The sequence below is a fragment of the Naegleria lovaniensis genome (genome assembly GCF_003324165.1).
Source record: "Naegleria lovaniensis strain ATCC 30569 chromosome Unknown tig011, whole genome shotgun sequence".
Classification (NCBI taxonomy): Eukaryota; Heterolobosea; class Eutetramitea; order Acrasida; family Naegleriidae; genus Naegleria; species Naegleria lovaniensis.
This window is the reverse complement of record NW_025407833.1, coordinates 627,743-642,280: the sequence shown is the minus strand read 5'-3', so window position 1 is coordinate 642,280 and position 14,538 is coordinate 627,743. Positions and strand designations below refer to the sequence as shown.

The window sequence follows — 14,538 nt, the reverse complement described above, 5'->3', positions numbered from 1 at the left end:
TCTAGAATCAAAACAAAATAACAAACAATAACAAAAAAACAATCAAAACATTCATTGCAAGCTATACAAGCAAAATATTCACTTTGAAATCAAAATGGTCTATGAAATTGTATACTTTGATCACTATGGAAGAGTTGTAAGTACTTTCTGTATACAATCACCTTCTCTGATCCATATTATTTCCAAAGGATCTTGTTAAATTGATCGCCGAGGTTGCTAATATTCCTTACAAGTTTGTTGGAATTGCGGATAAGGATTGGAAAGATTTTCAACCAACCACTCGTTACGGATTGTTACCTTTCGTGAAAATCAATGACAAATGGACTCTCTATCAAAGCATTGCCATTTCTCGTTTCTTTGCTCAGGAAGGAGAAGGTCACTTGTACCCATCCGATCGAGTGGAAGCAACCATCACTGAGGAATATGTTGCTGCTTTGGAAGATGCTTATAATCAATTTGTATATGCAACGTTCCTTGCTCCAGAAGACAGAAAGGAGGAAGAAACCAAGAGACTCACCGAAGGAGTGTTGACGAGTGTCTTTAAGGTGTTGAATGCTGAATTGGAGAAAAATGGAGGATATTTGCTTCCTGGAGGTAAACTCACTTGGGCTGATTTGTATTTTGTTGAGTTTGCTAGTAACTTGAGTTACTACACCAAAATTGATCCTGTTAAATTCGCTCCTCAAATTCCAAAGCTCAGAGAAAATGTATTGAAACATCCAAGAGCAAAAGCTTATTTGGAAAGTGAGAGAAATCTCAGAAAGAGTGTGTTTTAAAACTTGGAGGAAATAAACCACTACTACTCTGTATATTGTGTCGTTGGTGTCAACTCGTTTTTGATATTCATTGATAAAACAATTTACGAGCATGTTTGGATATTTCTTTGATTGAATTCATCTTGTTTAACTTTAGCAACAATGGAAGTGTGTTTTAGATGGCTACGGCCATATCACGATGAATGCACCTCATCCCGTCCGATTTGAGAAGTTAAGCATCGTCGAGCTGCATCAGTACTGAGGTTGGAGACAACTTGGGAACCTGCAGTGCTGTAGCCTTTTTATTTTTCATTCCTTCCTTCTAAGTTCGCAAATATGGCCTACAATTTCCCATATCGGTGTTCGTTTCATGCAAACGAACGAAACAAATGCATACAGTTATCCAGTAACACCCTTTCCTCATTCGTGTTGTTGACCACGATGTCATCACAAAAGGTTGTTTGCCCATTTCTAGTCTTCTCTTCAAGGCAACCATGTGAACGACACGAATCAAACGGAGATGAAATTTCAACAAATCTTTTCTCTTTTTCAACTCCTCCAACCTGACGATCATCTCCGAATAGTATTTCACTTGAGACTCTTTCCACCTTTCTATCCACAAGAAAAAAAGATTGACAAGAAACAACAAACCATGCCAACGAATTATTCCTCAATGTTGCAACATTCTCTCCTTCTCCTTGGACTTTCCTTCCTTTTGATGGTCGTAACTACCAGTATTGGAATGAATGTTGTTTGGGGAGCTAACCCTGAAAGTGGTCATGTGAAACACATTGTTGCTTTCCGATACGCCCAAAACGTCACACAAGTTGAGAAAGACCTCGTCATGAAAACTTACTTTTCACTCAAAGATCGATGTGTCCTTCCTACCAATGGAAAACCTTACATTCTCGCCATGGATGGAGGTTATCCCAATTCACCAGAAGGTTTCGATCAACACATGGAACAGATTTATATTTTGACATTCAAGAATGTTGCAGATCGAGATTATTTCGTAGGAAGACCTTTCCATTATCCCTATGATCCACTTCATGATGCTTTTAAAAAGATGGTCGGTCCCTATTTGAGAACACCCATTTCGGAAGGGTTAATTGTGATGGATTTTACTGTCCTCAATGAGCCCTAATGATCATGTCCAAATAATAGAAATAACAAGGCTATATTCCATATGATGTTTGTGCATTTTCATATGGCCAGTGTCCTTCGCTCATTCAATAGTTGATGGACGTAATAAACGAATGTATGAATTACTAGTAAAAAAATGTATGGATGATGATGATTAAGGTTCCACGAGGAAACAAACAACATTGCCAGGACTGAGGCAACCACAAGCTCTTCAAGATATTTCCAAACATCAATCTTGAGCGGATCGGACGGATTGGCTGTCCCGAATATTCAGCCTCTCTCTTTTCAAATGATCAAAGGCCAATATTGTGCGCGTTGAAGAGCTAGTGGATTCTAGTGCGTGTAAATGTCTGCTAGTCAATCGTTACCTTTCCCCTTCCAACAGTTCTGCCAGTTGACAAACAAAAAGCCGAACAAAAAAACACAGACAGGGAGGGTGAGCCAAAGCGTAGGCAACCAGCCTATACCCAACCATTCTTGGCGACGTTGACGAACTCAAGTGTCATCACGAAAATAAACATCTCCAACCAAAAAAAATGCCTACAGCAAACAAAACGTTCTGGCAGAAGCTGAGTGATCAACACAACCACATCAGCAAGTTTCTTCACTTCAACAAAACAACACGCAAACCAGAGTAGGAAACAGAGAAAACAATTCATCGAACTGAACAAACCATCAGTGGAATTCCTAGTCGTCTATTGTTGTACATTCTGCTTTTCCGATGGCCTTCACAATTTCTTGATCGTTCCCAAACTTCGACAACAGCAAATCATACAACATAAGCACATCCACAACGGCATTATGTGCTATTCCGGGAAGAGAGTCACATACTTTTTCTCTAAAGTGGTTTTCTAATCCCTTTTTTCCAAGCAAGTTTTTTTGCATAGTAGAACAATAGTAAATTGTTGATCGGAGTTTAAGTGGTGCAATTGCAGCACTAAAGAAAGCCTTGTCCAAACCAGTTGAATGAACCAACAACATCACATCAGCAGTGTCATTCCTAGTCAAATAATTACAAATTTTAGGAATCATGTTTTGCAATGTTTCACTTTCATCCAAAATCTGAAATTTAGTTTCGTGCATTTGTAATGCAATAGAACTCCACACACCACTAGGGGATACAAATATGGAATGTAATTCATTACTAAATAATGATAACATTGCAAATTGAATTATGGAGTTGCATTTTGGAGAAAATCCTGTTGTTTCTAAATCTAGCACAAAGAAGTTCAATGGTCGTCTTGTCTCTTGATTGATACAGTGAGGCGTGGGAATTGATTTAAGAGGTGCAAAATTATATTGAATAGTCAACCTGTTTTTGAATTTTGAAATCAGGTAAGGTGGTTTGTGTTGTACAATAATATTCTCATTGTTTTTGCAACTTTGTTTCCTAAAAGCAACATCTTTTTCTAATTGAGCAGAAAATTGCAAACATTCTAATTGAGCAACTGTTGCTTCTGCTTCTTCGTCTGAAAATTGATGTTTAGCTTTCAAATGATTTGTAAAAGACCCTTTGATAATATATGGTTTTTGTTTTTTACATCCAGAAACAGGGCAGCATAAATATATACATTTAGGAGCACACACTTCAGCCCTCAACGTAGTTTTTCTTGAGTAAGTGGCTACGTTTTGATTAATAATTTGTAATTCTTTGCAAGTTTTTTTCTTGACATTTCTATCAAGTACAATTCGACCAGGAAGAGTTGGTAAAATCTTGATAACCAATTTCATACCAAAATAATGATCAGTTAATGGAATATCTGGGAGTGAGAACCCACGAACATCGTCAGTGGAATGTAATATTAAAAATATATAGAATGAAAATAGTGCGCTTTGGCAAAATTGTTTGGTTGTTGGCTTGGGAAACATTCCTCGAATTATTGAAAAGAGTAGCTCTTCATAATTTGTTGTAATGCAACTGGGTTTGAAATTTGGAAACCGAGACGCTAATGCAAGAAATCCTTCAAGTGTGTGAACACATATTTTCTTCGTTTTTTTGGGATAATTGGGTAATTTTTCGAAAATTGTTTTGCTTTCACTCAAAATATCAATTATATCCGGACTGTTATCATTAATGCAGTCATAAATATCACGAATTAATTCAAGGTAACCAGCAACACTATTTGCCTCTATAGTGCCAATTTTACGTAATTCTTGCAATACAGGTCGTTCTGTTAAATTTAGACATGATTTCAAATTCATAATATCCGTAGGATCAACTTCTTCTCTGTCGAGTAATCGATACAATGTCCTATGTTGTATCATGTAATAAATTATGGTCTGCATTGAGATTTTCTCGTGCAATATTGTTCCATTAAATAATACATTTCGTTGATTTTTGAAATTGTGAACGTAATCATTGACGAAAATGAAGTCTTTGTGTTTTTTTCTAATAATTGTTTGCACAGCATGTGCATCAATTTCTGCATCAGAACATCCACACACAATTGTTACAGATTCTTGGAGCAACTCTTTGAAATAAAGTATTTTGCTAGTGACAAATTCAAGTACGTCTGTTTCAGAACTAACTCCAAACCAACCCAGCGGTAAATGCCATGAATTATCGATGGCATTAATAGAAAATAAAATCATTTGGTCTATTAGATGTTTAACACCAAATTGTTTCACGTCTTCAACAGTGTAACAATATTTTTCACTTCCAACAATTTGATCTCCCAAAACATCAAAATGTTTAAACACTTTCATTCCATCAAACGAGATACATGTATCTTTACAAGAGTCAGGCAGTAACATGTTCTTTAGGGTAAGTGTGATGTCGGGAATCATACCATAACAACCAGCAGGTGTCCATTGTTTAACAGTATTCCAACTTGGTATAATTAGATTATATTTTAAATGATTAAAATTATTCCGTTCAATATTTTGATTGCGCTCTCCTCCCATTCTGATGAAAAATTGTTTTCCACAATAATATTTCATCACAACCCAATATCTTCTTTCAACCTCTGAATATTTGTGATGAAATGGATTCTTTGTATAATTTTGCAACTGATTGAATATAAAGGATCCAAAAAATGTCTCTAAGAATGGAGTAAAGCTTGACCTTGGAACCTTCAAAGCTTGTGTATCACGGTGTTCATTGTTCGTAATTTGTTTGTTGTTGTATTGTGTCGACAATGCTTCATTGTATGAAGTTTGAGCTTTTCTAAACACTGTTAAAAGTTTGTGTTCATCTTGGCTGACTGGTATAAATGGCACAAGTTTACACAATAACTCATACATCAATAATGGAAATGATATTAATTGCTTGGGTTGTGGTAAAATTCCTTTCAATAGCATTTCAAATATATCATGCCTATTTTCCATGATTGAAACTAGGTGTTTTTCCAATTCACTACATTGACGACACTGATTTTGAAAAATACTACAATATTTTGAACAACATGCTGATTCTAAGGTGAGTTCGTCTCGAATAACGCCAATTATGTCATAATCGCAATTATAAATTTGTTTTCCTGTTAATAATTTAGAATAATTGTTCCGATTTATACCTCTGCAAACGTATTTCAGTTCGGAATAGCACTCTTCATAACTAACATTAGTAGCTGGTGTAATATTTTCAACCATGAACGGTTGATCTTCAAAATAAACTCTTTTCTTTACTGACGGCATTATTGAAGCAGTTGAACGAATATCGGGAGCATTGTGGTTGTGTTGATCACTCAGCTTCTGCCAGAACGTTTTGTTTGCTGTAGGCATTTTTTTTGGTTGGAGATGTTTATTTTCGTGATGACACTTGAGTTCGTCAACGTCGCCAAGAATGGTTGGGTATAGGCTGGTTGCCTACGAAGCTTTTTCTATCTGGCTCACCCTCCCTGAACACAGACACACCCTCACGGCCGGGACTTCTCGTTAGTGGTTGTGCTAGAATTAACTTGAAGCAAAACCAATTCACACACGCTCGTCGACTCCTCTACCACCACATGGATTGTTGGTAAGTACATGGGGTAATCAACTGTAATTCGATCAATTCTTTTGTCAACGAATGAACTACTGCGGGTGCGTGTTATCTGACTCTCATTTTCAAATCATCACGAATCATCATCCTGTATTGTGGATTCGAAATTCATGAACGTACGACCAATTTCCTTTTTCTTCACTTTGGACAACTGTGCGTGAATATTCATCATCACGAATCACCGCTGTTTGTTATCATGATGATGATGATGACGACGATCACCGTTGTGTGAAAATACACCATATCCGCAACTGCTGATCTCAAAATATTCCAATCAACAACAGATCAGCATTGGCAGCGTTCTCACCACAAAAAATTTTCGACGACCACTGACACTTGATCCTTCTTTTTGCCTATTTGACAGTCAAAGACAAATTATCTCTGGCAAGGCAACAACAACAGCAGTCAGTTAGACTTCAACATTGCAATCCTATCATTTCCTCACATCTTCCCTTTGTGATTGACCCGATTCTCGTTTTTTAAGAAATTGTCACACAATCTTCTTCTCCCGTTTCTCACAAACTGAAAATTATCAACACGTACACAAACAGCGCTGAACACACAAATGTCACTCTCAGAATATGTTCGTAGAGAGGATTTGAAAAGTCTCTATGCGCTTCCCATGAAAGAAGCAAGCAAAAAACTAGGAGTGAGTGAAAGCAGTTTAAGAAATATTTGCAGAAAACACAATATTGAAAGATGGCCGTGTAAGTTTATCATCATCACTATCATTTAATACGAATTATTATTGTTATGATCGTCTTGGATGGTTTCATGTATTCTTCAACGATAATTTTGATTTCGCTCAATAATGCTTTATCTTCCATTTTGCACATTTGTGTGAATTACCCTATTGATTGATTATAATCGTATGGCCACAACATAATATGAATACACTCTTGTTAATTCACCTTCATCATCATCACCTTGTGATCACATTCGTTTTGTCCAATTGTGACGATGACACGACTTTACATTTGACTTTCTTCAAAAATGGAAACTTTTAATTTCGCGCAAACAATTGTGTACAGATCGAAAATTCCAACAACTAGATGCACACATAGCCTCTCTTCAAAATGTTGAAGCATCACAACAATCCGCTCAACAACGAGAAATGATTGAAAGCTTACTAAGAGCAAGATCAATTCTCGAAGAAAATCCAAACATGACATGCGAGATGGCAATTCTGCAAGCCAACAAACAAATCATGTCTAACAATCCAAATGCCTCCTCACAAGACATGACAGCTGTCATGATGATGATGATGATGAATTCGGCGTCACAAGAAGATTCCTCTCCAACCATTTCATCATGTGCCGAAAGTGTGGCCCAATCATCTGCACAAATGAATCCATCCAATAATCATCATGCCCAAAATGGAGCAAACTTTGTGCCTATTTATCCAGTTCATGTGACATCCCATCTCTCTGCAAGTGCTGCACTGAGTGCCATGGCAAGAAGAAAGAAACCAACTCATGGTGAACTCATTTCTCCCACACCATCCAACAACATGATTCACAATTCAAACATTCCAAATCTTAATAACAACAATGGATGGAATTCTTCTTCAATGATGACCATGGGACAACGATCCATGCCACAACAACAACAACCAAATCAACACATGATCGATCCAACAGCAATGCTTAAACAACATGTCAACACAAGATTCACAGATACTGAACTGATGCAATCCTATGCAACGATCAATAATGGAAACATTCCAATCATGATCATTGATCCACATCAACAGCAACAACAACAACACCACTCTCCTCAACTCAATTCACCTTTTTCTCAAGAATTTTCAGAGAGACGTTTTGCAGTTTCACACCGAGATTCGGTTGCTCTGAAATCAGGATTTTTGACACCCACTCAAAATTATCCTGTCAATGGCAACAATGCATTCATGATGAATAATAACAATACAACACTTCCATATGGAGTAGCACCAATGGATGAGAATGAAAATGTCATGATGGATTCAAATGCTGGAGAAATGAATCACATGATGAGTCATGAGATGGCATCTCATTACCTTGCTCAACAACAACAATTCCATCAGCAACAACAACAACAACCAATGAACATGCAACATGTCCAGATCACAACAACCAATGCAGACGGATTGATGGATCCAAATTCCAATGAACTGTCACCCAATGGAGATTTAACATCAAAATCAAGACACATTTCATTGTTGAAACAAGCTCGAAAACAGTTACCACAACCAAGATCTCTTTCTACTTCGACAGCAACGCAACGTCCTCTCAACACACATCACCCATTATGAGAGATTTGAATACAAATTGGATGAATAACAACAATAATGGTAACAATAATATGGGACAAGTGTCACCTTTAAAGACAGGTTCTTTTGGATTTCCAAGTCCACAAACACCAACAGTCTCCACACCAATTCAACACAATAACTCTGGAAACAACAATAATTCAGGAGGGCAATTAAGCGGTAACAACAACAACATGCTGCCAAATGCCAATGCAACTAGCGCTTCACAACAACAACCTCCATCTCTGAGAAGCACCATGAGTGGATCAATTTTCTCATTTTCATCAGATCACATTATGGATGATGAGGATGGAGATGTTGGAATGTTAATGAGCACATCTCACAATGATCTTTCATTCAATTCCTTGTCATCCTCACCTTACTTGTCTCCTTTTATTAATACTCAACAACGTACTTCAACTTCGTCTGTTTCATCCTCGACTTCTGACATTTTCCAAACATCGTCTCCACACAACAATAGAAATTTTTCACTAACTAACACAGTTCCACCCATCAATAGCTTGTTCCGTGATAGTAACAGTAGTTTGCAGGATCCATTCAATAACGATCAATTTAACATTTCCAAACAGGAACAAAGAGAGACGAACCAGAGAATTTTGGAAGCACTTCGAAGCACTCCTCTGAATCCTGTTGGTACTGGACAAAATAGTGCAACCAGTTATGATCCACTATTCGACAGTGATGCCTTTTTGAGAGGAAGAACAAGCTCTGTAAGCTCGACAGACATTAGATTATCAGATTCATGCACAACTCCTTTGACACCTACTGAGCAAGGAAGGTCCTCTTTTTCTAAAATTTCTCACTTTTAGTTTTATTTGTATTTTTATTGACACTGTGACTTTGAGGAATTAAGTTTTGCATACCGTATTTCTACTCTAACCTGGCAACATGAATGCCTGAGTATTTTTGACAATCAACACACAATAAAAATTTTGTAATTTTAGTTTGCATCAAACTCGCGAGTACGGTCCATGAAATACCAATGCTTACCCAGAGTTGAACAAAGTACAGTTTATTTGTTAGTAATTTCCTTAGAAACAACCAAATCTCCTAATTGTGTGACAAGCAAACGATAGAATGCGTTGTAGTCAAGAATATTACCTTTTCCTCTTCTTACTTCGACAACTGAGAATCCACCGCTGGTTTCTTCAATCTTAACGCTGAAGGTGATCACAGACTGATTCACAGTAGCCATACACTTGATTTCATCGTCTCCCTTAGTTGTTGGTTTGGCCTTCAATTGATCTAAGGTATGGACGATAGCTGTTTGTGCTTGGGACTTGCTTCCTTTAGCCATAAATCTGGTTTGTCTCTTGATTTTGACGGATGCATCGGAGGACATGAGAGGATTTATGGAACCCATCATCAACATGGAAGCCAAGTCGAAGGCGTTCAAAGTACCTGCCTTAAATTGAGTAGGTTGAGGAGTTGTGGAAGGTTGAACCTCAGTTGCATCTGCAGTAGACTTAACAGAGGCGTCAATTTCCTTGTCAGTCAAGCTAATCTTGGAAGTAGTCTTGTCCATCTTAAAGTCAACCTTGAACCACTTGTGATCCATGACTTGGTCAATGGTAATTCTCTTATCAGGATCTACTACAAGCATTTTGCTAATGAGATCAGTTTGAGCTGGAGTAAAATGAGGTGGGTATGAGAATTTACCTAATTCAATCTTGGCAAACAGACCCTTCATTGTTTCATCCTCAAATGGCAAATAACCAGCCAACATGACATATAAAATTACACCACAAGACCAAACATCTGCCTTCTTGCCATCATATCCTTTTTCCTTCAACACTTCAGGAGCTGCGTTGTTGAATTTTAATGATGATTCATGTAAGGGTTTTCACAAAGTATCCAATAAATACGTGTCAAAATGTTCTAGAGCCACAATACTTACCAACATAGTTTGGTGTACCACATGTAGTCATGAGGAGCTTACTTTGTCCGTCGGTTCCAGACAGTGCAGATAAACCAAAGTCGCTAATTTTCAAGATATCTTCTGCGTCCAACAACAAATTTTCGGGCTTCAAATCTCTGTGAGCAATTCCTTGAGAGTGGCAATATGCAATTCCCGAAATCAATTGTTGGAAGTATTTTCTTGCTGTATTCTCGTCGAATCGTTTTGCCTCAACTGTTGTTGTTATTTGTTTGTACGGAAGGTTTGTGGTGTAATTTTATGTTCGTATGAAATAATATTATGTCATTATTAATAAATCGTAATTGTGCAAGAAAGGATGATTTGAGCCGAGATCAGTATCATTGTAGCAATTCGGAGTAAAATCATCACAATGTTGATAGGAATTTCAAAAGCAATTGTTATCGAGCACCACAAACGATAATTACAACATACCAATTCTGTCAAACAATTCACCTCCGGTAATCAATTCCAATACAATGTAAATATGTTTAGAGCTCTGAAGAACCTCTCTCAATTGTACCACGTGTTTATGTTTGAGGATTTTCATGATGGCAATTTCTCTCTTGAGCTGAGCCTCCATGTTTTCTTGCTTGACCATCTTTCTATCAATGATTTTGATCGCCCAGTGAGAGTTATCTGTTGTATCCACAGCTAATTTGACTTTAGAGAAGGTACCTCTACCGAGGGTTTTACCCAATTGATACTTTTCAATCTTCTTTGGCATTCTGTGTGGTGGGGAGTTGGAATTATTCCATGATGACGGATCATCACGTTATGAACAATAATAAAAACAGTGTCGGTTTGATATAAAAACAACAATAAGGATCACAAACGACATTCAACAATAGCACCCATTTTGTATGAAACGTCGTATTTACAAGTAGAACCCCAATTTTTAATCCAAGATTGATGAAACAATGGAATGAACCATGTATGTATCGCTCCGAACAAACCGTGGACGTACCTTGTGAGAGATGAGTATTATTTTTTGTTTCTGTAAATTGGATGGATGAAGATTCTGTGAATCATTCACTGAAATCGAAAAGGCTTCTGCTTCAGTGATCGACCTATGTGTTTATTGTTCATGAATCTTTGGGTTTTTAAACGATTATAGAATTTAATCTCCCTAAAGTTAAGTTCACAGAAGGTCACACAAATTTCTCTCACTTTTTCTTAATAAAATTGCAATATTGTTTTTGAATGTCTAAGCGTACGTCCCTATCAAACTTGTCGAGCATGGACGGATCTGTTTTCATAATTTCGTCATAATGTTTGGCAATATTGAACTTGCAAAATCCTTTCATGAGTTTATCGTCAACGACATCACAAATTTCAAGAAGTTGTATCATGGTAGGAATGTCCACATTTTGCTGCTCTCGAATGACATTTTTCGAATATTCATGAAGCTCCCCAAGTTCAAATTGAAAACTTGACATGTAAATTTCTACAGCATTGCTTTGATCCATATCCACAGAGCTCAAGTACAAGGTATAAATATAATTAAGGATGGTAAGAACGCTACGAATGGTGTTTTGTTCGAAAATCATGACTCGAGTTTTGGACTCTAAGAAATTCATTTCGAAAACAGAATGGAAATACTTGCTTCGTTTTGTTAGGATCCACTTGTGTACGAGGACACTTCGATACGAGGCCACATCCAAATCAAGAGAGGTTGGTGCCACCAAACGAACCATTCCAATAGGCACAGGATTTTGATCTATTTTGTGTTGAACATAGTCATTAATATTTTCAATCACTTCATCCTCCAAAGTGAGGAATGTTTTCATGGTTTGAGCGAGGTAGACAAGAAGGCAGTGCGAATTCATGTCAGAAAATGTAAACACATCGGCACATAGCGCTTTCTTCAGCAATGGCAATTCCAAATAACATGCCAAAATATAAATATCTTCAAAATCGCTGGTAGTCAAATATTTCGTCTCAAACATCCCTGAATACAGATATTGCATGATACACTTAAAACTCGTCCTCAAATTCGTAATATTTTGGATTGGTAAATCATCCAATAAAATTGCAACAGGATGGCCATGTTTTAGAGATGCCTCAGATGAATTTAAGAAATCATTCATGATGTCTTGAGCTCTCTCAGTTTCATGTTGTTCAAACATGTCCAATGCAAAAATTTTCTTCTTCAACACTGAAGACCTCGCTAACATTAATTTGTGTCCATAAAACTTTTCTTGTTCAGCGTTCTCATCTAATTGATTAATGAGGATGGTCACATCACACTCTTCAGGGGCTCCTGTGTTATACCATTCCAAATAAAATCGACACAAGTCGAGATCATCCTTTGTACGTTTTTGATGAAGCGTTCTAAATGATGGAGCAATGAGAGCAGAGTTGTCTCGAGCTTCAAGAGGCTCTTTGCAACAAACAAATCTTAGAAGTGTGTCTTGAAATGAGACGAAGGGAATTTGGTTTGGAATTCCTCCAAGTAACATTAATTTGCCTGCTATGGAAGTGGCTGAACAAAATGGAGTAAATGTGTCAAATATTGAGTCAAAGTTTCGTGTGGCTATTTGCCATCTCAGATTTTTTGAATCAGCCTCAAATAATGTCGTATTCCATTCAGATCCATTCCATCCTCCAAATAATAGCAAGGCGCCCCCGTTACTGTACAGAGAAGACATTGTAAGGCGAGGAATGACAACCCAAGAATCAATACTGCTGACTTTGAAAAGTGTCTTGCTGGTAATATTGAATCTGTAGAGGTCTGAGAAAATTCTACTGTTTGAGTGACCTCCAAAAATATAAATATTGTTTTCAATGACTGCCATACTTGAGCCGGCTCTGGGTTCAATAGGACACTTGCTCATGACAAGCCGTATCTCTTTCGAGAACAAATCAAAACAGTAAAAATCGTTTGAGTATTGTTGAAGATCTCCATTAAAACCGCCGAAAATATAAATTTCGTGAAAAGTTGAAGCAGTAGCGTGACCACATAGCTTGGGAATGAACCCGTTATAGTCTTTCCATGCAAAATTGGTTCCAGCAATATTGATATCTTGTCAAATTGTATCACGAATAGTGGTATTTCATAAATATACCAAATTACGACCCATCACTTACCTGAAAGAATATTTCCTCTCTTGTCTATGCCTCCAATGACGACAAATACGTTTGAATGAACCACAAAATCAAAAGTATGAAATATTCGTTCAGATATTTTAGATTCCTGTCGTTTGGGAGAGAGGTTCATTTTGTCCAAATCTAATGTAATCAACTCATTTGTTACTCCATTGTCTGTTAATCCACCCCAAATGTATATCGTATTATTTTGTTTCACATATACTGATTTGTGGAGAATTCTTTTCAATAGAGCTTTTGAAAAACTTGTGACGTTCGTACATGATTTTTGAAAAATGCTTTGTGAAAATAAATGTTCAGTGGAGAATAACTTTCCATGTTCCTTAGTGTCGATCAACAATTTGATGGAATTATATTGATAATTAGGCCGTTCTAGAATTTCTTGCCGTGGTGGTTCAAGTGTAGATTTCTCTTCCATATTTTCAATAGTTTGCAATAATCGTTGCCAAATCGTTTTCGTTTCCTCTTTGGTCTCTGGAATGGTATTTGCAATAGTGTCACTGTTATTTTCACTTGTTGTCACAGGTGGGGGTTCAGTTGGAGTTTTGTCTGTTGTTTTGTTCACTGGTTTTTCGCCTTTTTCAATAGATTTTTTGCTTTTGGGTTTTCTTTGTTTTTCAATTCGCTTTTCACTTGGTTTATCAATATTGGTTTCAGAAACAAAAGCTCGGCCAAATGTTCTCAGCCATTCATCTACTGATGCCACCATACAAGACAGTGCATCTTCGTTGCTTTTTCGAAGATTCTAGTTTCATAAGGTAAAATTTCTCTATGTCCATTATTAAATAAAAACACTCACAGCCAAATGATCTTGTAACTTCTTTGCTTCATCTTGCAATTCCAACTCGGCAACAATTTGTTCAATATCCATCACTGAAAATTTGGTAACATTGTTTCTCAAATGTGCCAATCGTTGTTCACTTCCAGTCTTAACCACTGCACTCTTCACTCGTACTCTTGTATGCACTTTGGCATATAAAACAAAATAAATGATAATTTCAAAACCCGTCCGACATAATTTAGAACTGTACCATGGTACAGCGGAATGTGGTTCTTGTTCCTTTGTTGAAAAGTCTTGAATTTTGAATGGATCGTTATGATGATGGTGATTGGAAGATGCTTTTGGCTCCACTTTCAACACCATTTGTAGCTCCTCTCCTTGTATTTCTGTATTTTCATCCGAGAATGATGATACTACACGATACGAGAGAGGACTTTGTTGAACAATCGGGTCATGAATGCCCTCGATTACCACATGTGCAGCCTTTTCCAACGAGTGCTTTTTGTATGGAATCATTTTTTGAGATAGGGAAGTGCAATTCTGTAG

The 14,538-nt window shown here is 37.1% G+C and overlaps 7 protein-coding genes across 7 annotated transcripts; 4 read left to right on the top strand and 3 right to left on the bottom strand.

Annotated features, from left to right (window-relative positions):
• Positions 1 to 94: 94 nt before the first annotated feature.
• Positions 95 to 776, top strand: C9374_001036 (uncharacterized protein; the record flags this gene model as incomplete). Its single annotated transcript, XM_044685895.1, has 2 exons — positions 95 to 136; positions 189 to 776. The coding sequence occupies 2 exons, from the start codon at positions 95 to 97 to the stop codon at positions 774 to 776; spliced, it is 630 nt and encodes a 209-aa protein (XP_044552178.1).
• Positions 777 to 1,407: 631 nt separating this feature from the next.
• Positions 1,408 to 1,899, top strand: C9374_001035 (uncharacterized protein; the record flags this gene model as incomplete). The annotated part of the gene is made up of 1 exon (XM_044685884.1): positions 1,408 to 1,899. The coding sequence occupies one exon, from the start codon at positions 1,408 to 1,410 to the stop codon at positions 1,897 to 1,899; it is 492 nt and encodes a 163-aa protein (XP_044552177.1).
• Positions 1,900 to 2,585: 686 nt separating this feature from the next.
• On the bottom strand, positions 2,586 to 5,618 carry C9374_001034 (uncharacterized protein; the record flags this gene model as incomplete). The annotated part of the gene is made up of 1 exon (XM_044685873.1): positions 2,586 to 5,618. The coding sequence occupies one exon, from the start codon at positions 5,616 to 5,618 to the stop codon at positions 2,586 to 2,588; it is 3,033 nt and encodes a 1,010-aa protein (XP_044552176.1).
• Positions 5,619 to 6,442: 824 nt separating this feature from the next.
• On the top strand, positions 6,443 to 8,170 carry C9374_001033 (uncharacterized protein; the record flags this gene model as incomplete). The annotated part of the gene is made up of 2 exons (XM_044685862.1): positions 6,443 to 6,584; positions 6,909 to 8,170. The coding sequence occupies 2 exons, from the start codon at positions 6,443 to 6,445 to the stop codon at positions 8,168 to 8,170; spliced, it is 1,404 nt and encodes a 467-aa protein (XP_044552175.1).
• A 20-nt stretch (positions 8,171 to 8,190) lies between these two features.
• Positions 8,191 to 8,997, top strand: C9374_001032 (uncharacterized protein; the record flags this gene model as incomplete). The annotated part of the gene is made up of 1 exon (XM_044685851.1): positions 8,191 to 8,997. One exon carries the CDS (start codon positions 8,191 to 8,193, stop codon positions 8,995 to 8,997), a length of 807 nt encoding a protein of 268 aa, XP_044552174.1.
• A 203-nt stretch (positions 8,998 to 9,200) lies between these two features.
• C9374_001031 (uncharacterized protein) lies at positions 9,201 to 10,830 on the bottom strand (the record flags this gene model as incomplete). Its single annotated transcript, XM_044685840.1, has 3 exons — positions 9,201 to 9,991; positions 10,086 to 10,319; positions 10,539 to 10,830. The coding sequence occupies 3 exons, from the start codon at positions 10,828 to 10,830 to the stop codon at positions 9,201 to 9,203; spliced, it is 1,317 nt and encodes a 438-aa protein (XP_044552173.1).
• Positions 10,831 to 11,269: 439 nt separating this feature from the next.
• On the bottom strand, positions 11,270 to 14,508 carry C9374_001030 (uncharacterized protein; the record flags this gene model as incomplete). Its single annotated transcript, XM_044685829.1, has 3 exons — positions 11,270 to 13,128; positions 13,194 to 13,956; positions 14,011 to 14,508. The coding sequence occupies 3 exons, from the start codon at positions 14,506 to 14,508 to the stop codon at positions 11,270 to 11,272; spliced, it is 3,120 nt and encodes a 1,039-aa protein (XP_044552172.1).
• Between the last annotated feature and the right edge of the window lie 30 nt (positions 14,509 to 14,538).